Raw genomic sequence first — 22,869 nt, forward strand, 5'->3', positions numbered from 1 at the left:
GCCTGCTAGCGTTAGTAATTTCAGCTAGTGCAATAAACTGGCAACCACGTGAGGAGGCAGATGACTCTAGCAACAGTGTTGTGATGAATGCAATGGAAGGGGGAGATGGAATGCTGCATTTAGCAGTTGTCATGTTCAGTGTTGGGTGAGCTACTTGGAAAGTGTAGTGAGCTAAGCTTCCAGTTACTCTACATTAAATTAAGCTTCACTATTACACTGAAGCTACCCCCCGGAAAAAAATGTAGCAAGCTAAGCTACAGCAACATGGCAAAAGTGGTTTAACTACATCAAAGCTATATTATATATATATATATATATATATATATATATATATATATATATATATATATATATATATATATATATATATATATAGGAACAACTTCACCAACTTCCTCATATTAACATAATTAAACATTGTATACTCAGCAAATAGTATATTATAGTATAAACATTACATATATTAATATATATTATATATATTGTAGACTGATCATTTTATTTCAGACCACAGCAGAAAGCTTCAGAGATGTTTGGAAAAATGTAGCTTGTGTGAACGCTACCGCACGCTACCACCACGCTACTGAGAAATATAGTCAAACTAGTAACACCGCTACCTGTAGCGATGTTACTGCCCAACACTGGTCATGTTATCAGTGAAGTAATTTCACTTTTTGATTAAGTTATTTTCAGTCACTAATTTTATCCAGTGCTGCACTGGGGATTTTTTTCTATATCAGAGAATTGCACTGCATGGGAACGAGCTTGAATATGATAAAATGAACGCTTATCTGTAATCTCTAATATCTCAGTGACTCTAATGAAACTCTAACACAGCATGACATCACACTTATGCTCTTAATCCAGGACAACACAACACAGCAGTGAGTGTCTGTGTTAGGGCTGGGCCGATTTAAAAAATTCAAACCAGTCTGATATGATGTACGAAACTGAATTTCACCACTAGATGTGGCATGAGACTCAGCAGCTCCCGGGAGGAACATAAAGAGAAGGTCCATAAATGAAAGTGTGGCAGCGCAGCAGTCCATCAGGGAAACTGTAACTCGTGTTGTCGTTTCACACAGCAATCCATCTTCACTTGTCTCAAAGTTTAACATCAAAATGGTAAATAAAACAGGGAGTGCTGCTGAGCGAGGCTGGAGAAAAGACCAGAACCGGCGTTTCAAGTCACGTGAAAAAATGTCACAATAAAAGTCTTGTTAGGAGATGAATAGCCCCTGTGTACTGTAACCCCATTCCACGTCGGTGCTAACTTAAATGTAAAGGCACGCGGCCCACGCAACATAACATGCAATGTGCTGTAATGGTGTTACTATCTTTGAAACCATTCCTCCTCCTCTCATCGGTCTCCTCCATCTTTCTGTTAATTCCACTATGACATCAGTTGATCAAAGTTTACCATCACCTGCTCAGGGGAGGTGTGCGCTGACGTTGTAGCGTAGCTCCTTTGTACACGAGCCTAAAAGACTCACGTCCGCTGCTGAGGGAAGCACGCGAGTTGTCTCTCAGAAGCGAAGAAGAAAGTCGCCTGGCGTTACAGGGTTCGACATGTTCCCGTCCTCCCTTTTCTTACTTTCGGCGCTGCTTCTTTTAATCACGTCCGTCTTCTCTCCCTCACCTTAACCAAGAGGAACCGCTCTGATATCACACATCAAAGTCTGTTTACAGGTCTTCGGGGCTATGTGGGAAAAAATAATGTTGTTTAAAGTCTTTTTGGATCCAGAGGGCAGTGGCAGACTCGGGATGTTTGAGGGGCAGGGGCGAAAAAAAATAAATAAATAAAGGAGGGAACCAGCTGTATCTGGAAAGGTACCAGAGCGAAGAGGGGGCAGTTCATCACATTTTGTCCACTGGAAGGGCACCCTGTTGGCACTTTATCATGTTTTATCTCTCATAGGGCCATCTAAGAGGCCACTTTAGGTGTGCTTTATTGATAAATTGGCTTTTTATTGACTTTTTATATTGAAGGCTCAACGCTGCAAGTTTAAAAGACAAAAACTCACAAGAAGTGAGCTTTACCAGACCCCTGTAGACCACTCCCCATCTCCGCTTGAGGCTGGAGGTTGGAGGCTACGTTCACCGCTACAAGCACAACACACTCAAATCTCAGCTGTGATTGGGTAAGTTGCATTGTGGGAAAGGGGGGAAAAAAAGTCGAAAAACAATCCCGTATGCAAGTTTCTGAAATTATCATATGCGTTAGGGAAGGCACTCAGACGATTTGGAAGGCTCCAGATCGGGAAATACATAACCAAACCCAATACCGGACTCTGTCATTGAAATTGTGAAAACACGTTTCACTGTTTCCTGACATTTAGTCAGCCAAGACATTACAAACAAACAAAGGAAATAGTTCACAAATGCAGCGTTAATTAAATCAACGTTGCGGCAGGAAAAGCTGAAGTCACAAGGGCTTCTTTTATTGTTTCCTGCACGTGCACTCGCTGAAAAGTTTCCGAGCAGGAGGCAGTAAATGATGCATGAAAGGGATAGAGAGACAATTTGAAGTTGAACTCGAGATGAAGTGAATAATAGAGGAGCGGAGACAGGTCCGGGTATCTTTTGGGCGAGATCTTCAAATCGCTAACGTGGAGGCTGCGTGTGAGCGAACGCGGGAAAACCCCAGAGATGTCCGCTGTTAATTTTGTCTCGCCGTTAAATCAAGAGAGACACTGCAGCGACTGGGACCGCCTGTGTGTGTGTGTGTGTGTGTGTGTGTATGTGTGTGTGTGTAAGACCCCCCTTGAGCTGCCCATTTTCTTTTTCATATCCAAGCCACTGAACAGCATGTGCTGTCAGCTCAGCAGCACTATGTACTGGTAGAAACAGGCGCTCCTCTACATGGCCCACTGATCCCTGCAGGGGGGCTGTGCACTGATCTAGAATACACACACACACACACACACACAGAACTTACAAGCTGAAGCATGTTCTGTTTCGCGGTATTCGTCCACGCACACTTTTACGCTAAACACACCACCAAAATGTTCTTACTTGTGCCTGCACACACACACACACACACGCATGCACACACACAGACACACACACACACACACAGGTTACCCAAACACGCACATGCAATCTTCATTTCCAAGCGCAGCAGACCCATCACACAGAAAACAGCGTGACCTTTGAAGCCATCTCATCCCCGACTGCACGAGAAGCGTGAAACATCCTGTGTGGCTGAGAAATGAGTTTGCAGTGATGCCGAGTCGAGAATGAGAGCCCAGGAGAGATCGCACCAGCTATGAGCGGCATCCTTGTGGAGGTTTCACGGGGGGGTCCTGTAGCCACTGTGGACCTGTTAGGTGTCGTCATAGATGTGTTGTTCGGACGGTACGCACGGTTTGATGGCAAGTCCTTTATTGCAAAGAAAACCTCAAATATGTTGTATTGTTTCTGCTTTCTATCCCTTCCATGCATCTCGTCGATAACAATTTAATTTGGCGAATTCATTGTTAGTTGATTGGCAAACCATGAAACAAACATAATTAATATAACAGATTTGTAATTAATTTATCAAGCACAGAGGCCAAACATTTGCTGGTTGTAGCTTCTTTAGTATGCAAAGCTGTTTTGAGTTGTTTTGTGTTATTGTAAGTTGAATGTTTCGGACTAAGAGTCGAAAACAACAAAGGCAAACCTAAAGATGTCACACTGGTTTGGGGAAAATCACATAATTGGAGAGAATAAACTAGATTAATGGATAAAATGACTATGACTAATCTTTTAAACCTGATCAAACATTTAAACATTATCCTGTTCTTCTCAAATGTTTAACCAATTAAGGGTGTATTATCTTTCAAATTGTCCCACGAGAGAGTCCGATTTGCGTCTTTATTGGTCAAAGAACCGTATCGTTTCCTAACAGTAAGAATAATTTACTGTGTATGTGTAGAAACAGCATGCATATTTTATATGTTCTCGACAATGGTCATTTGAATTGTTTATGCGTTGCATTTTACCAGATCTCATTAAGAGACACAGTAACAAGCCCAATCATCCCATTTCACGGGCTGACGTTTTATTCGCCTGAATCTGTGTCACGGAATTTGAGTTCTGCTCAGGGACCGGTGTTGTCTCCACCGCGAGATCAGTACTCCTAGATGTTAAAATTTCATGACTGTTGTCTCTGTGTGACAAAGAGCAACTGTGCTTTTATCTTTGATGGCTCTTGCTGCTGAAGTGAGAATATAAAAAAAACAACAAGAGCTCGCTGATGGCCAAGGGGAGCAATGCCAAGCTGCCAAGAGTTGCGAGGCGCGATGCCCAATATAGTGCTCGTGAACCGCTCAGCTGGGTTGTTAAAACACAACTAGCCATTGAAATCTGAGCGTTAAGTAAAGACATTGCTGGTAAATCAGCTGCAGTCACTGATTAAAAAATAATACCTGCTTTGTTTTTTTTCTGCCCCTCGGAGGACCTGCTGTCTTGCTTGGCTGGCCATCTGCTCTGGTTTATATTCCACCCTGGGAGTCATGATCAAACCAGGGGAGCGACTTTGTTTTAACGGGGCCTGTGTGAATACGACAGATATGTCCAGGGCCACACACTCTTGCATCGGATCGATGCAAACTAACATAAACAAGCCAGATCCCTTGTGCTGGTATTTAGGAAAGGTCATTAACTTTGAATGGAGAATCATTACGGGTTCCAAGTTTGGTGGGAGATGATAACAGGCGGCTTTGATATCGATCTGCTCTCATCAACGCAGTGTTTTTCTGTATGAGCCTGCGCCGCTTTCTTGGACACCCACATATGTGTTATGAATACAAATGCATGTAAGCACAAATGCGCCCATGCACATGGTAATTGAGAAAATCAAGAGAGGATGTAAGTGCACTCATTAGAGTTCTTTCCGAGGCGCACACAGGACTCACAGCCCATTATACCTCTCTGATGCTTTTCTTACTGCGCACAATTTTGCTCATTTTCATCCCAACAGTGTTCTTAACAAGGGAGCTGACCGCTATAACCCCCCTGATAAACATGTATATGTTAGAGAACAGAACTGAGGAGAGGGCAAGTGATCTCCAGATTGTGAGCTCGATGGCATCTGGATAATCAATATGACGAAAAATAGCCGAAGGCAACCCAAAGGCTAGTCTGTACGTGTTTCTGACTGATTCCTAAGGACAGCAATCGATGTAGAAGTGCCAGACTCTGACATAAATGTCACTGTTTCTATGTGTTGCCCTATGTCATAAAAGCGTTCATACAAAGGTAGATGTATGGCAGAAAAGCTCAAAGGAGAGTTGAAAGAAAAGCAGACACAACAGCATCCATTAATTATGTTAGCTTTACTTGGGAACTTTTTGTTTGTGTGTCAAGACCATAACGACAAGTGAGCATGCCAGTAACTCAGAGTAATCAGCGTATTAGAGGTTACTACACCAGGTTTATCGCTCAAGCAACCTTGCTAAAAACATTAAAGTTCTTGCGTGTAGGATTTAGTGGAATCTAGCTGTTAGTTTGCGACCAACTGAACACCCCTCGCCTCATGGCCCCATACGGTGACCTCTAAAACCATGAATGTCTTTTTGTAAAAACACAACCAAATGAATAGTTTATGCTCACAAAAGACAGAGAGTTGGACAGGCTATGTAACATTTTGTCGGCAGTAGATCATATGATTAACTCTGCAGTGGATTGGACGATCACATCTGCAGTCAGGTGGATAAACAGGAGCGAAGACAAATCCACGTTTAATCAACAGCAGTTCAGCATGGAGTGTTTACATTCTCATGTTAAGCAGGTATAATGCTGACCGTCTCCACACTAAATGAAAAGTTGTTACAGTTCATCCTGATTTAGACACATGGGGAAACTGCTGTGCCGATCCATGAAGTAGATGTGGAGATAGTTCACTGGATGACTCAAATCTTTGACCTGTTTTGGTGGCAGATGAAAATTCTGGTGGTAAAAGTAGTTACATCTCATCCTCAGGGGACCATGAATGTCTACTAAATTGCATTGCAGTCAGTCCAGTAGTCATTGAGATATTTCAGTCTGGCTGAAAAAGGTGGACTGACATTTGGCATCCTTAGACTCGCATCGCTTCATTGGAAGAAAAGAAGCTGGTATATTTTGACCAAGACGGGAGAGTTTTGAGATCAGCAGCCATTTGTTGTACTTTCGGCTTGAAGCACTTTCAAATTGGACTCAGCTTTCAGCCGTGATGGCTGTACTGACCTTTACAAGGTGGTCTTAATGTTGTTGATGCCATAATAGTGTGGTTTAAATGCTGGATATACCCTTGGCTTCAATCGTATTTTGAAGCAAAAAGAAGTTATAAACTTTAATTACGTTTCACTTGTGTAAACACTGTCACAGCGTATATATAGCTCACATCGGTTAATAATGAGCCCATGGAAAAAGACATTTTGGAGGATCTCTCACAGACAGCAAGGGAGAGGAAAAGGAAAAAAAAAAACACCTTTGCTTTATGGCTTAATTTTGGGCATCCACAGGGATACTACCACATTTCACATTGCTTTTGCCTGTTCCCTGTTATGTGGCTGATTAAATTAGTCTGCAGTTCAGATTTGTCGGCAAAGTGATTTCAGAGACAGTTACCTTTTTTATTGAAAGAACTACCTGTGAAAAATAAGTGAAGTGTGAGAGAGTTTAAGTAATACGTTTTCTGAAAGACATTTCCTTTTCTTATCGGATGACGCACATTAAAGTTTTAGGGAATCTTGTCAATGTTATTACAACTCTGAATCAACACAAACACACACACACACAGGTTTTAGATTGAAACATTAGACGGAAACTGCAACCGTCCAGTCGATACTTGTAAATTCCACAAGAACAAGACCGTAAGAAACGACGCTGTAAAGCCCCGCTATGTTGTTAGCACCTTATAAATGGTCTTAAAGTATATGAATGTGTTATGTTCAGCTCTAAAAGCTCGAGGGTTGTATAAGATCTGCTTTAGTTCAGCGCCTTAATATCCCGGGGTTGTGATGTGCGATCACGTGACCTTGCCTCATAGTAGCCTGTGCATGTGCAGCAAGGCGATCAAAGCTGGAGACAGTTGGATCAATTCAGCTTTGAAATCGTTAAAACAAAGCATTTTTCTCATGTAGTCTGGCAGGAGACCTCTCTCCGCCCTCGGGCTGGACATACAGTCATGCACAATTATCCACTCACTTTTATTAGGCGGTGAGTGAACGGTGTTAAAGGTTACCCCGCTGATGTAATCCGTCCTGATAAGACTTGACGAAATTCACCTGACAGCGGGCTCGCAGGTGTCTCGGAAGAAGAAGAAGAGTTTTAAAGTTGTTTCCGATTCAGCCAGGAGTCTCGCCGAGAGTTTTTTTTTTCCGCCGAAGTTACAGACTAAATGTTTGAAGAGTTAGGATGGGATTTGAACTTCATCTGACATTTGAATTCAGGTGTGATTTTCGCTCCTGTTTTGGGGGATGCAAAGACCGAGAGTAGAACTCCCTCATTCATTCATGCGCTTGCACATTTTCCCATTCAGAGGGCATGCTTGAATGTGCAGCCACTCATCTCCTGCGCACGCTGCTGCAGAGTGCTCCACATTTCAACTTACTTATTCTTCAAGGTAATTTACTTTTGTCAGCCTCTTACTGTACCATCAGACCTCTCATCCCCCTGCTCAGGGAAATTCAGACTCGGCTTGAGAGCGTTTCCCAGCCTGAAGATTCTCCTGCCTCGACAGCCTTTTCTCTCCTATTATTGCCACAACCTGTTATTATGGAGGGCCCATAGAGTTGTCCTTTTGCTCATATGAACTGGGGACAAGGAGCGGCGAAAGATAACTCTCTTTAAACCCTGTCGAAGGAGATGGAATAAGAGATTGTCACTCCCTTTCATGAGTTATTCTAGATTTATTCTGCTTGCCTATAGCATGGGTAACCTTGGGCCTCTGTATTCCACATATTTCAACCATGAGTGATGTACCAAAGAGAGGCGGCTTTTCACAGTGATGTAAAGACACTTTATGATGCGCGGCATCTTATTTTATGACCGGCTATAAAAAGCGTAGAAAACCGAGAAAAGCTTTTTCTCAGCAAAAAACCCAAGGCGATCGCGAGGTAATTATCTGACTAAACCTTTCACGTCTTCTGTTAGTCACAAAATCTGGCAAGAGAAAGATGAGGCTGACAAATAAAACTAGGTCTGTGCATTGAGTGAAAATGATCGACAGCCTTTCTCTTGGCATCTTTATTTCCATTTCCCGCGCTCGTTCCCCTAACCGCTGAGCTGCACTCAGAGTCCAAATTCTCCGTGGCACTTTTCGGGGGAGGATATGGATGATAAAGAAACGCATGCCGTGAGTGTTGCTTGCTGCAGGGAGAGACCTCCGAGTTCATCTCATTTCAGAGTTTCTGAGCAGCAGCGAAATGACTGTCTGTTCTCTCCCCCCTGCTCCTGCTGGAGCGTGCAGTGGACTTTCCTCAGGGCCGTGGAGACCAGGCTCCTCTCTTCCGGGCTGTTTACCACCTAGCTGCTGTCAGTGGGGTGCAACTTCTCCTACGGTGCCACCATTCAACACAGTCCACTGTATGCTGCGCCAGAGGCGTTCCTCCGCGCTGGAGAAAAAAAAAATGCATTTGAGCTACACTTACAGATGTTACAGTTGGAGCTTTAGAGGGTTGAACTTTTCATCATCTGTAGCTTGACCAATGGGGCGCATGGTGGCTCAAAATCTAAATTTGTAATGACGGAGCCTGCCCGAGGCTGCCTGGCAGTCGTCTCCGAGGAGCTGCGAGTGTGTCCGTGCTCAGACAGTCGCGCACATGCATAAACGTGCACCCGGATACACATAAATACATAACAGAGTAGCAGAAATCCCGCGTTCGAGCACATTCCCAGCACAACTCTGTGCATTGTGATAAAAAAAAAACCCCAAAAATCACACATGATCGACACACACTTGTAACTTAACTAAAATCATCAGTCCTCTTGCCTGTGCTCTTCTTTGTGGATTTTGTGCCCTCTACCACATAAACCTCGACACACATGCAGTCACACATACAGCAGACCACATTATACTGCACTGTTTAAATCCACCCCCTCCTCCACCAGGCAGCAGATACAGATCCCTGAGCTGTAAAAAATGACTTCTGCAGGAGCGCTGTGCAATTACAGCCGTCCTCAGACTGCATCGCTAACATCTCCGATGACTTTTACATCAACTGTGTTGTGAAATGTCATTGTTTTACATTCCAGTGCCACTGCATTGCCTGTATGTAGAGCCCAATAGTCACTCTTTCAGCCTAACTGCATTACAATCCATCATACTTCTCAGCCTTACTCACGTTTAAACTCAAGTGTGTCTCTACCTGAAGGCGCATTCACTTCTATTCACCTCTATGGACCCTTTTTAACTCTGATTTATACAACCTGTTATTATGGAGAGCTCAATAGAGCTGTCTGTCTGTCCTTGTGATGAGGGCAAGAAACAAATTACATTTCTATACAGAGAGTTGAAATAACACATTTTCATTCTCTATGATTGTACCTGTCTAATGAATAGACTCTGGCCTCAGTGTCCTCCTATTATATTATTTTCTCACGTTTGAGCACTTGTGAAAGAAACATCTTTAAAAGGGCACCAATTTACACATTAGAGTGTGTTTACAGGCCTTAGGGAACACTCCTACATCTGTTAAAAAAAAAAAAAAAGGACAAGAAGGTAGTACTATAAGGCCTTTTGTGGCTCCAGAGGATTTGTCTCCAGTGATGTCACTCAGTGGCTAAACTGCATCGTGGGTAATGTAGGCAGCACGTTTTGAAATGCAGTCCTCTCATTGTAGAAGAAGTTAAAAAACAAATGATTAAAATCCTTCCTGTTCAAAACACGGTTCCTACATTACCCACACTGCAACTTAGCTACTGAGTGACATCTCTGGAGGCAGTGTATCAAATTACATACAGCTCCCTATGGAGCCATTAAACGTTTTATACTACTTTTTTCACATATAGATTAGTTCTATACCTGTAAACCTGCTTTAAATGTGTAAAAACAGTGGAATTGCCCTTTAAGTGGGTAAATGATTTCTGAACATTGATCCGTCAGAGCTCACCTACAGTCTAATTTTTAATCATCTTCCGTCCCTTATTTGATTGCTTCCTCAGTTATCAGTAGGAAATCAATCATCCGCAGCAGACTAATGACTGATGTCCTACACAGATTGATCAGTTGTGGACTTTCAGAAGCTCGGCAATGAATGATTTCTTCTTCATAGATGAAGACATTAAACTGCTGCACTTCACACTGCATTATTATTGGCATCTATAATAGGTCCATATGCAATATCCTGGACGCTGTTCTGATTGATTTTAGCCTGATTAGTCATAATGAATGAATTTCATTACTATTCTCACTTGATAATTTAAACAGTTTCACTGCTTGTTTTTATTTTCCAATTGCTATCAGTGTTTCATAAACACAGAACAGAGACATTACATTACCAGACAAAGACAGAAGACTTAATAAAGCTGGGGCTAGTGTATAAGTGTAAATGTGTGTGTTCAGGTGGGTGCATGGGTAACAGTGTGTGTGTGTGTGTGTGTGTGTGTGTGTGTGTGTGTGTGTGTGTGTGTGTGTGTGTGTGTGTGTGTGTGTGTGTGTGCGTGCGTGCATGCGTGCGTGCGTGCGTGCATGCATGCATACAGTGAAAGAAAAGGAGGAATCAGAGGCCAAGAGAGTTACTGGAATATTGAATGAGTGGAGGAAAATAACAAAATAAGGAGAATTTAAGAAAAAATGAGAAAGAAAGACATACAAGGAAGAAAGCAAAAAAAAAAAAAAAAATGTGATGTGATGTGATGTGGAAGCACCAAGGAGTTAGTGAGGAAAGGTGTTTTTTTTCCAGCTGATCAAAATCAGGAGGATTTACTTTTTTCCTCGTTTGAAACCTTGTCAATTGTTTTTCACTTGGTTTCTCACATTAACATGTTTTATCTCCTGAAAATTGTCACTGAATGAAAAAAGGTTATCCTGGCTAAACTTTTTTTTTTTCCTCTCTCTAATCAATTCTTTAGTCATAAATACAGCAGAAAAAACTATTTGGATCAGACTTAGAAAATGGACCACCAGAAGAAATATGTCCTCACTTGCCCCTGAGGGCCTTTGTAGAGCGGTGAGTTGAAGGGAAATATGGAAATATGTATATTAAAATACATGACAAGGACGGAGGGGTGGGAAAAATGTGATTAAATAAATACATAGTCATACAGTCATACACAATCCATGCAATGACAGGAGAAGGAACTGTTGCAATATAAACTGATAGAGATACTACTTGAAATACAAGTTAAAGTAGTAAATAACATGATGAAGGACAAGTAATAAGAAATTAGTTGAATGTATTAATTGTGTCTATTCATTTATTAAGGTTATTGAGGGTTGCTGGTAAAAGAAAAGGTTATTTTTGTCAGATAATTTTATACATTGCAGAACTATCATCATTATCTATATGAACAGTAAGCGGTTACATTGCCTTCCCTGCCCACTCCTTCTTCGGAGCATAATTAATATTGTACTTTGCATTTTTTGACTTCCTGGAGCAGCTGCAGTGCCTGACGTCCAAGGCCCATTGACTCTCTTACAATGTAACCTTGCTGGAAATGCCAGAACATTACTCACCCTGCTCCTTTTGGCCAACTCGCTGCATTATTCTTACCCACTTAACCGCATCTGATTTCATATATTTGCACAATCAAAAAAAAAAAAAGAAGAAGAAGAAGAAAACTCCCCAGTGTATAATATACAGGATACCTGGATGGGATTCTCTTGGATATGATTATCATGTGCCGAGACTCGTTGTTATTTATGACAAAGGTCTCCCTCCGTCTGAGCGCGGCGCTGCATCATCCGTCACTGTCACTACTTTTATTTGAATCACTTTCAAAGAGCGCTAACTTCACTGCGAGGGAGAGCGAGAGAGAGAGAGAGAGAGAGAGAGAGAGCTGGTCACATTCATAATCTCACCGACGCAATCTGTGGTCTTAAATGACAACAGCAGAGCCCACATACTTAAAGTTGAAGCCTTCGATTACCCCTGTGGGTGCCCTCGCAGGGAAGGCTAACTGCTGCTCTGCTCCACTCAGCACATTTGGCCCCGTTCCTTCAAGAGCTCCTCGTCTCCCAGTTCATCTCGTCTAAACCACCACCGGCTCCTCGGCGGCTCCCTGCTCCGCCGTTCACCTCCTCCCTCTTTGATACTGTACAATGCACAACACGGGGCCCACGGGCAACGGACGGAATTGGAGTGTCATAAAAAGCCCATTCGCGTCCCAAATGTGTCTTCAAGGCAGAAAGCTTTGAGGTTGTTTTCCTCTTTGCACAACTGGCGAATTGCTGCTCATTGCTGTTGCTCACGAGCCCCACCAGGGAGACGTGATGCTTTGCAGACTGAGCGGGAGGGGGGGAAAGAAAAAAAAGCTCTTTATGCAGACAAAGAAATGCTCGGAAGCTGCTGGAAGTTTTCCCGAGACGGGCATAACTAATGCCCAAACGGGCGCTTTATCTTTCTTTTTTATTTCCATTAGTGTTTCTTTAAGATTCCTGTAACGCCGGGATGCATTATTTTCCGAGCGAGCGGAGTCGGAGGATGGATTCCAAATGTCATTCCAAGCAGCAGTTACCTTTTCGGATCTAATTGAGGCAGCTCGTGGTGCGACACACTGTCTGCTTAAGAAGTGACAGCTTACAAACAACTCATTTTCGGCATTGTTTAGTCCACGTAATGTGTAATTACTCTCCGCGTCTCCATCTCAGCAGAGGGAAAGGAGGACGACATGGCTTTCTTTTTGCTGTGTCCTTGATGATAACGTCAAAACGGCAATAATTTTACCGTAGCACGTGCACGCCACCTCCCTTATTCCCACTAATGGCCGAGGGAACGGTCAAAGAATGAACCGCATTACCTAAAATTGTTAACCCCCTTTTAGGCTCGTCCATTTATTTGACTTAATTAGCTACTGAGGGATGGCACAAAACGCTCATCGTTTCAAATACATTAACATATTAAGAGGGATTTATCACAAAGGCTTCATCTTTCTTTGAGTCTTGGCAGCGTTTAACTACCACCCCTACAGAAACCCACAATCGCAGGGCACGTTAAACCATTTATTTTTAATATGCAAGTGAATAATTAAGCCTTTGTGATGAGATGAGATGAGATGAGATGTAGTCGCCTGGTCATTGTTAAGCTGTACATTTTGCTTCCAGTTGTTACGGCTGCCTAAAGGAGAGTGAGGAATGGTCTTTATCCATCTCAGACTAACAGTCTCAGAGGAGGATTACGCCATGCAGCCCCTCTGATATATCCGTATTGATGTGCCACGTGTGTGTGCGCCGTGTGCTCTGAAGGTGAGATGAGAGGCGGGCCGCTCTGGGTTGAAAGAGAGCTGACAAGCATGCTGAAAATTACTTACGTTCGGTCAGCTCAGGAATTTTATTGACAGAAATGCCCCAAAGGCCATTCTGGAGCTAAAGAGGCCATAGGATTTGTCAGGGACGAAAACAACTCCGGTTTTGAAGAAGCACGTGGCCCCGACTTATTGCTGATACCTGGAGCCACAAAGCGCCGGCCCCATCCATCTCGGTTGGGTCACAATACTTCATTTTCCCTCATTTCTCTGAAAGGGGAAAATATGATTCCACCTATCGATCGCTGCATAAATGTGTTGCCTAGCGATGAAAGATGAGGTGTGCTTTGCTTTTATGTGATCTGATTAACCCCCAGCTGGGAGTGGGCTCTCTGCTTGGCCCCCGGATCTCCCGCAGTGTCAGAGTGCATGTGATGGGCACTTAGAGCGATTAGAGTCCCCGCGTGTTTTGTTTGTGTTGAGATATCAACCAGGACATTTCACTAACCGGGGGATTATGTTGCTGGACACAGAAGACAGTTTTCTATCTAGTAGCCGGCACTTAAGAGGACCCAAAGTGTGCTTCTGAGACTGTGAGTGGATGAGCCCGAAGGATAATAAATATTTGCGAACTAGATATTCCTCTTCGCGGTTCTTAGAAATGAGGATTGTTTTGGTTTAGTGCAGCACTTTCAGCTTTGAAAGGAACAGTTCGCTCCAAAATCACACACGGCCAGAGCGGGTCCTTGTGCAGAAAAGACATAAAGAAGAAAAGAAAGGAGTGACATGATTTTCTGCAGTTTGACATAAACAGTCACAGACGTCACTGAATCAGTCACCTTGGCTCTTTATAATAAGGTTTGTACTGCATATTTATGAAGAGATCGCTTCCATTGTTGGGACTGATGCACTACGAAAGTAATGCTCACTGCCGGCCAATTCAGAAACATAACTTCTTCATTCAGATTATCTGTTATGTTTGCCTTGTGCTTGGTGTGTTTGCTATCTTCATGTTGCTGCCCACGACAGTGTCCCCGCCTTTGTGTGTTTAGTTTTCCACCCTGGGACAACCCCTGAAATGCTGCAAGCGCTCCCAGTTTGGAGGGTTTTGTGGTCATACAGAACACAGTTTTTGCAATGAAATTACTTTCAAGCGATGGTAACCAGTAACATGTAATAAATTACATTTCAGACGTAATTTTCTCACCCAACCAGTTCCATTATATCCGAGAGAAGGCACAGACACGTCTACACTCGATATCTCCAAAACCCTGCAACTGCGACTCCAGAACAATCTAAATGGATAAATAGCACTGCAGTTAAGAAGAAAAATAAGTGATATTGATTTTTGGGTAAACTGTCCCTTTAAATAACAGAGTATTATGTTAAGATAATGCTTGATTAAATTTGCCGAAACCCAGTCCAGTCCAGTCAATAGCTTCGCTAATTGTCGTGCTGCTCGGTGGTTTTGGGGACATTCAGCCTCCACTCGGCTTTGTGTGCGCACAAGTCCTTATCAGAAACCGTCTTTGATGAGGTTTTTAAACTTCTTGACTTTGCCAGCGGCATTTTCACCATCTGAGCAGTGGCTGACATTTATATCAAGCTCTCCAAGAGCCCAGAAATACTCTTTTTAATCCATTGTTCTGTGGCTGAAGACGAGAAACTTACCTCTCACACTGACCGACGAGTAGCCCATTGATGGTGACTTTAGGGTCCCCTAAGCAGCCCCTCTGCGGAGCCAGCTTCCGCACAGAGCAAATGTTTAACAAAAGAAAATGCCACATAAAGATCACGGCTTAATGCTTTACCTTGTGGACTAATGAAAATTTGGGGATTTCAAAAGCTTTTTAAATGTCAGCGTTGAAGACACCAAAGCCAGATGTGCCTCTCTCTTTACGACACAGTGTCCGTACAGTAAAAAGCTCTGGCTCTTCCAGATACAAAAGTGGAAGCACGGAGGAAGAAATAAAATAGCATCAAACGGCTTGATAATGGCATGTTTTGGGCAGTCCTGGGTTATCTCCTATGATCAGGACCCTCTTTTTTATTTCTCACAGTAGGTGTATAGCTGCTCAGGCCCAGGTCTTAAAATCTGTTGACATGCTGTTGAAAAGATGTTGAAAAGATGTCTGGACTGTTTTGTTCGAAAGCTGAAAAGACAAACTTGAGAAGACAGTGAAGGATTCTTTTAAGCACCAACAGACAGCAGACGACTCTTCACGCAATGTTGAATTGTGTAAAGGTATCTCAGTTCCCTTTTCACTTAATGGCGCTACTCTTTATTCGGTGTTACTGTCAACAAATCCAATAAAAAAAAGTCGACTGATTCTGAAGCCCAAATCTTCAAAATATCTTGTTTAAATTTGTAGCAAGAATCTAAAGTCATACTAGCTGATATATAGAGCTGGACTTTGAGCTAAAAGATTCATAGTTTGGCAAAATGGCCAATGAGATATGCTAACCAGCTAGTTTGATGTTTACCACCTTCACTATCTTTAGCCTATTAGCACTTTAACATGCCAAAATGTGTTCATGTCTATCTTGCTAACAGTCTTAATTTAGTATCGGCCTGCTACAATTAGCCAATTGGCATTATATATGTCACTAGTTTTGCAGGTATTTGTATATATGGTCAAATACCAATTGTTTAACACAGAATATAGGTCATATAAAAAGTCTGACCTGATGATTTGACAGAATGACAAACAGAGTGAGTTATTCTGTTCGCCAACAACTCCAGATGCTATAGTGTATGAATGTTTGTTTTATACACCAGCTATTTCCAGCTGTTCAGTTGGGTGCCCAGACGGTATCTGAGGGCTGCTGTGTAACTAAACTACAGTGCCCATGATATTGAGGCTACATGTCACCGGGTGGCTCATTGATGTGTTTCTGTTGGATGAATGAGAGCACAGAGAGCACAGAGGAATAAGTTATAACCAACATTGTTAACAGTAGAAAAACAAAAAAAACAACTGCTGGTTCTGGCCTTTTCATACGTTTTTATATATATATATATATATATAGTTTTAGTTTTATATATATATAGTTTTACCAGACGTTTCCTTTGAACCTGTCATGGACCTAAACAGAACTCCTTGGGGCAAACGATGGATGGACAGATTTAGATTTCACATGCCAGCCCCGTCAGTGACCACTTGTGGTTCTTTTCCAGTGATCGAAGAAACAGCAAGCGTTGCATCAGCGGGTTGTAAAGTGTTGAACTCGTGTGCAGGTGTTTCTAAAGTGGCAAGGTTCTGCTGTGTTGGCGACGTCTCCACAGGAAAAACAAGTCTAATTTTAAAACCGAGTGCTATAGAGAAGGGGGCACGTGGGCCGTGCACATCGGCGCTCGCTGCTCCGTAATCTTTGACTCCCTCACTCGCACGAAGACAATCCAGCGTCATCACCGCCTCCCACTGCCCCGCTCGAACTCGCTGTTCGTCTCCCCACCTCTCACCTCCACCACTTCTCTCTCTCTCTCTCTCTCTCTCTATAGATTTCTGATAAGAAAATCTGTTTGATTAATGTATTACTGAAGTCGGGCCAAGCTAATACGTTTGATCAGGGAGTGGTTGCAAGACGCACACATGGTGGAGGATAAAGATAGGACGAGAAGAGGAGGAGGGAGGCAAGATGAAGGGATTATGTTTCTTGGGTGAAGTTCTGCTCGGGTCGCCAGGGATGAGAGCAGGTGATTATAAGAAACGGTTTGATTCGAAGCCACACATGGCTGTCTCGGGGACACGCCTGCTTTAATACCATTTTGAGAGTTAATTTTTAGAAGTTGCTCGCCGCGTGTCGAAGGAGCTCCGCAGAAAACACTTTAAATGCATTTTAATCAGGAGGCGCATGTTCATGTGGGCCCTCCCTGGTTCATGCTACATGAATATAACATCAAGACATTAAATCCTGATTCGAGCATATGTCTAATGATGAGGCCAGCCCACTTCAGCCGCATGCTTGATATGTGATCAGACTCCTCAGCCCACAATGTCCTGAGGGGTTGGCAGTGCCCAGAAATCCTCCACGAGAGTTTACAACCAGGATTTACCACAGGGGTTAAGTTATCTGCACAAATCATCCCCTTTTTCATTTGCAGAAACAGTCCCGAGGACATGATTTACAAGTACAGTAGCCGCAGACACGAAATCCAAGGGCGACCCGGGGCTGCAAATCACGTCGGCTTGGCCTTTTCTGTTTACGGCGACCTACTGGTGTCAAAGAAAGGGACACACTCTAAATCTGAAGTTACAAATTACAATGTTTTCCAGCTGTAATGAGGTATTTAGTTTCATCCGTGTCGTGGTGAGCCGTAAGTGGGACAGTGTGTCACGTCGCCCAGAGAAACGGAAAGACAGAAAAATTCCTCTCACGGTGCTGGAGGCATGATCCAGCGCAGACTAAGCACCCGCTCCCCTCCCGACACCGCTCTCTGTTTTGTCATTTTTCAGGGTAAACATCTTCTCTCAGTCAAAACTGCGGTGACGGCGCTGAACTGTCTCAGTCGAGGTCTTTGCCTTCCTTTGGTATTTTCTCTCCCCATCAGGGATGCGGTGGTGAAAAAGAAATGCAGTTCACTTCAGGGGTAGTTTAAAAAAAGGTGTGCAACGTGAATTCAGAGGAAAAAAACGACTGCCTACAAAGCATTTGTGATTCATTTATAATATTTTCATGACTTTGTTGCCAATATCTCACTCCGACTTTCTGCTATTAATATGCGTGATTATACAGAATAGAGGTCTGTAATTAGGTTCAGCGGCTCGGGCAGCCAATACAATTTTCATAGCCGCGGTGGAGAAAGCGGCCGTATTTTGAACATTTCGTATTCATAAGGGAATAAAAACAGACTTATTTAAAAAAAAAACTGGATGTCATATGAATGACTTTTGATTTACTGCCGTTGGAGTTTCAGTCCACGTCCCTGTGTGATATAACAAAATAGACATAGTCGCGCTGGCAGACTTTGACTTAAAGGTTCGCACAGATGAAGAAGGATCGGCTATTGACTCCCTGATTGATTCATTAGGCTCCCCATTAAGCTGGGTTACAGCTAACGACAGCGCCTTTTGATAAAAGACGTTTCTCAAACACACACAAAAGATGATGAAAACCTCATTTCAGCACCGGTAGCTGTCCTTCATCTGACCTATCGATGTATACTTTAATGGGGGGCATGATGACCCCTTTCTCTTGATTACAGAATGCACATATGAGGTCATTTCCATTAGCATACGTAACATTAAATGGATAGTAAACACAGGTCTTATCTCAATCATCTTATTAAAGGATCCTCATCTTTGTATTGTATTGTATTGTATATGGTTTAACAATCCAACAGAAAGCATCATAGCATGTATAGCCTTAGCTAATTTCCAGTGCCCGTCCCTAGAGATCTCATCATGGTGAGACAAGTTTTTTGAGGAGATTGGGCGAACGGTCACGGCATCCTCGTGTGTCAGAGCTGGGACGGTCCATCTCTAAAGTGCCGCTCTTGTGCCTGATGCCGGTTCCGTCCATCTTGCCAGCCAGGTCGGTCATCGCCGCCGTGATTTTCACAAATCACTGCCACTGCCCCGTCTCCAACAGCACCGAGAGACTGGGACAGAAAATCAATGGGCTCTCATGGGCAACTCCATCAGTCTAAATATCTGGATCCTGATGGCGAAGAGAAACGGGGGGGTGGGGGAGGTGGGGAGGTTTGCAGGATGGAGACAGGGATGGAGGGGGAGCAGCTCCTAGGGCCACGCACGGCTGGCGGGAAAAAGAGAGGCCGGGAGATTGGTGCCGACGTGATATCTGAGTTCTGTTACAGATATCAGACGGATACATTTTTCAACACTTACAGAGATATGAGAAGACAGTACATTTATAGCGCTGCCTTGCCAAGGTGTTTCTCAGAAAAGAGGTGTCACAGTGACACCAGGTGCACTGTGATGGGGCATCAGGGTGGAGGAAGGCCTCCCGTAATTACGGTGACACAAATCCAGATCCTGGATTAAGTTATAATGGTTTCATTATGTGTCAAACATCTTGGTCCTCTTCAGAGTAATGACTGTTAAAATCTGAACTTGACACATGTATTTTTAAGACGATGATTTACAGATTCTCAGGATATTATCATGTTTTAATGTTATATGTCCATGGCGAATACGCATCCCTAAATTGGTTTAACTAAAGGGAGCTCTTTTTATAGTTCAGAACCTGCCTGAGAATCATCACGTTTTTAAGTTTTTGATGGTATCAAAGTAATCCTGTGATAGCTGGTCGTGCCAGAGCAGGTGCTCTGGAAACAGAAACTGTTATTCTCTAATTCGGCATGATATCAATGGTGGCAAATTGCCAAAGTGTATCCAGCAAGCATGTCTTAATTACCCACAGCCACAAGTCACTGACTACACGGCAGTTACTTGGATGTTATTTTTATCTGTTGTGCTAATTGAACAAAACCAATCGAATTCCTCAGCGCTCACGTTGCCTTGACACGAACAGAAATAGAAAGGCCCAAAAAACAGAATACAGTGAAAATCTGTAAAGTTCTATCAGTTCTATCAGATATGTATCATTTTTGGTTAAGTATACTTTTTTAACCAATTCCATCCAGTACATGCTATGTTTCGGACTGTCTTCATTGAAAGCAGAAACATTTTGTACTAACAGAAAACGGCACATTAGGCGCACGCAGAGGACACTGGTCAGACTGCAGAGGTGACATACCACATTTAACTTCTCCAGCAACAGCCGACATGTTATGATTGTTCTTCCTGTCTAACCACCATCCACAGCTTGTGTCAGTGTTTTACGCCCCTCCTCTTCTCAGCATGCCTCACTTTGACTGCACCATATGCTCAAAACCTGCTTAGAATTTTTAAAAAAAAAAAGAAAAAGAAAAAGAAATGTAGCATGGGATTGGGACAGAGCTCAAGAACCTGACGCCAACTTTCCCCGTACTTTGCGGCGATGACGCATAAGAGGAGGAAGAGGAGGATGAGGTGACAGAGGGACGGAGGCAGATGAAAATGTTGTAAAAGAGATGCATTTAACAGAGAGAGAGAGAGAGAAAAAAAAAAGATGATCGAGTTAGCGGAGCAAACATGGGGAAGCCTGATAAGCGAGCAACTCAGAAAGACACAACAGTTTCTAAATTGAGTCAAACAAATTATTTTAAGTGAGAGCAGCGACTCATGAAAGTGATATCATATGGAAATGTCTCCAACAAACCATTAAACATTCACCACTAGAAGCGACTGCAGATATGATTGCCTCAGGTTGGAGGATACGCATGCAAATGTTATGTTAAATGTGAAGCGCCGCCGTCTGCTTGTTTGAGTTGTTTTCTTCCAATTCTCCTCATTCTGCGCTTTGATTTCATACCTGGCTCACGTTGAGACGATAACCTTGCTCACGCGGCCACCGGTGCCCTGATGCATGACCGGAGCTGTTTCATATTATTCCAGATGTTGTTGCCTTAGCTGTTGAAACAAAGGTCCTTATTTGTCTTTCTCTCTCTGTTTCAGTGGTGGACAGCAAGGTGATCCTGGAAGGCCTGCAGAGGTACGGCCCCACACCCATCTATCTGCCCGTCAGCTACCGGATCCTCAACGCTGAGTCGGCGTTCTTCCTCCAGGAGGCAAATCAGGACTTAATGAGGAACTCCAGCCTGCAGGCTCGCACCGAGTCCTTCTTCGTCCACCAGGCCCGGCAGATGCCCTTCGTCAACGCCAGCTACGGGCCGCTGTCCGTCCAGCAGTCCGTCCCTCTGGAGCTGCTGCAGACCCTGCCGGGGCCGTTCAACACGCCCTCCTTCACCGCATCGTCGGCGCCAACGTCGGCATCATCCTCGCCGCCTCTCTTCACATTCAACTGGAAGGTCCACACCTACATCATCAGCGAGAGGATTCACCCCAGCTGGCCGAAGGTCCAGGTGCTGTTCTACATCGCGGGGAGGGACTGGGACGATTACAGCGCCATCCACAAGCTGCCCTGCGTCAGGATGTTCGCCTTCCACGAGACCCAAGAGGTGCGCGGGACATGCAGGCTAAAAGGGGAGCTGGGGATATGCGTGGCCGAGCTCGAGCCTCTGGCCAGCTGGTTCAGCCCGCCTACTGTCAGGCCGGGCAGGCAGAGGGTGTCCGAGCAGGCCCAGGGAACTCCTGTGGAGCTCTACTACATGGTTCAAACCACGGACAGCGGGGACTGCAGCTCAGAGGACTCGAGAAAGGGCAGCCCCGTCCGCACCGACCAGCAGAGGCCAATGGGCTATTTCGCCGGGCATACGCCTATGCAGCGCATCGGCAGCGTCAGGCTGTTCCAGCCGCTGTCGGAGCTGAAGCTGGACAACAACTTTGTGGTGATGACGCCGTCCAAACCCATCCGGCAGCGAGAGACCCTCTCTACTTTTCTGGCTCTGTCCACGCTGTCCTCGGTGCAGATATTCACCCTCAGGTAAGTCTGCCTCAGGTCGATCCGCGGCCGACTAACCACAAACCAACTCAAGAAGAACACAGGCAGTGAAAGAGAAAGCACTGCTGGAGCGAAAGAGATAAGCGCAGATATGACAATACACGGCAACATTCGCAGTGCCCCCATCTGTCACTTCACATCTCGCTTCGCGCTGTGGCTTAAAATACGAAGAGATTTCTCGAGCACTTCTTAGTCATTGTTTGTCTGAGTCAAGTACTGAGATGAATTATGCAGGGTATAAGTAATCCAGTACAATGCCTCTTTGTTTCGAAAACATTGAACAGTTTCGAGCTTGTATGTTGTGCAAACACATCATATCTACCTCCTCGCTCAAGAGATGTGCAGCACAGTCACAGCGCAATTGTGAATTGACAATACTGTACAGCTGCGGTTAGGACGCGGTGATATATATTATAACAGCTCTTTTCATCAAAATGATCTGAAGGTGAAAAGAAAAAACAGGCCACCAATACGTTGCCATGACAATGCCAGTCCACTGCCCAGCATCGGCTTTGTTATTTAGCGTGTCTATTCAGGTCATTTATCAACTAATCAGAAGGAAACATACTATTGAAAATGAAAGGAAATGTAAAAAAAAAAAAAAGATGGCGGTAACGAAGAGCACCCCCAAGCCCTCAGTAACCCAGCCATAGACTGTCGGCACTGTTAGAACGTTTCCAACTTTTGTTATTGCAGGGCAAATATTCATTTTGGCTGTGAAATTGCACTGTATCAACCACAAACACAGCGCTTGCCACAAATCAAACTAACCCCGAACTGTTTTGTATTTGTATGAAAGTTTCCTTCAAGTGGCGAATGGTGCTCGAATTAAAGTGGAACCAGCCCCCATCCCCGAACCCCCCCGGTGTTTCCAAATGGTATATTCGATCGGTGCATCTGTCGCAGAAAGACAACCAGATCATTTCCGTTTTTTGTTTTTTGTTTTTTCTCTCAGAGTAGAAAATAGCATCGGCACAGGACAAATGGTGTTGATTCTTTCACCTAGTCTATAATGGAGATGTGAAAAGG

General features: G+C 43.8%; 1 protein-coding gene across 2 annotated transcripts in view; it reads left to right on the forward strand.

The window, feature by feature from the left end:
• The window catches only part of si:dkey-112m2.1 (transmembrane protein 132C), a 167,993-nt gene that overhangs the window by 31,779 nt on the left and 113,345 nt on the right, over positions 1 to 22,869 (forward strand). For both annotated transcript variants that reach the window (XM_037117719.1, XM_037117720.1), the window contains one exon: positions 20,895 to 21,822. In XM_037117719.1, the coding sequence (XP_036973614.1) occupies positions 20,895 to 21,822 (928 nt within the window). The remainder of the gene's footprint in view (positions 1 to 20,894; positions 21,823 to 22,869) is intronic.

Source organism: Acanthopagrus latus, chromosome 12 (genome assembly GCF_904848185.1).
Source record: "Acanthopagrus latus isolate v.2019 chromosome 12, fAcaLat1.1, whole genome shotgun sequence".
Classification (NCBI taxonomy): Eukaryota; Metazoa; Chordata; class Actinopteri; order Spariformes; family Sparidae; genus Acanthopagrus; species Acanthopagrus latus.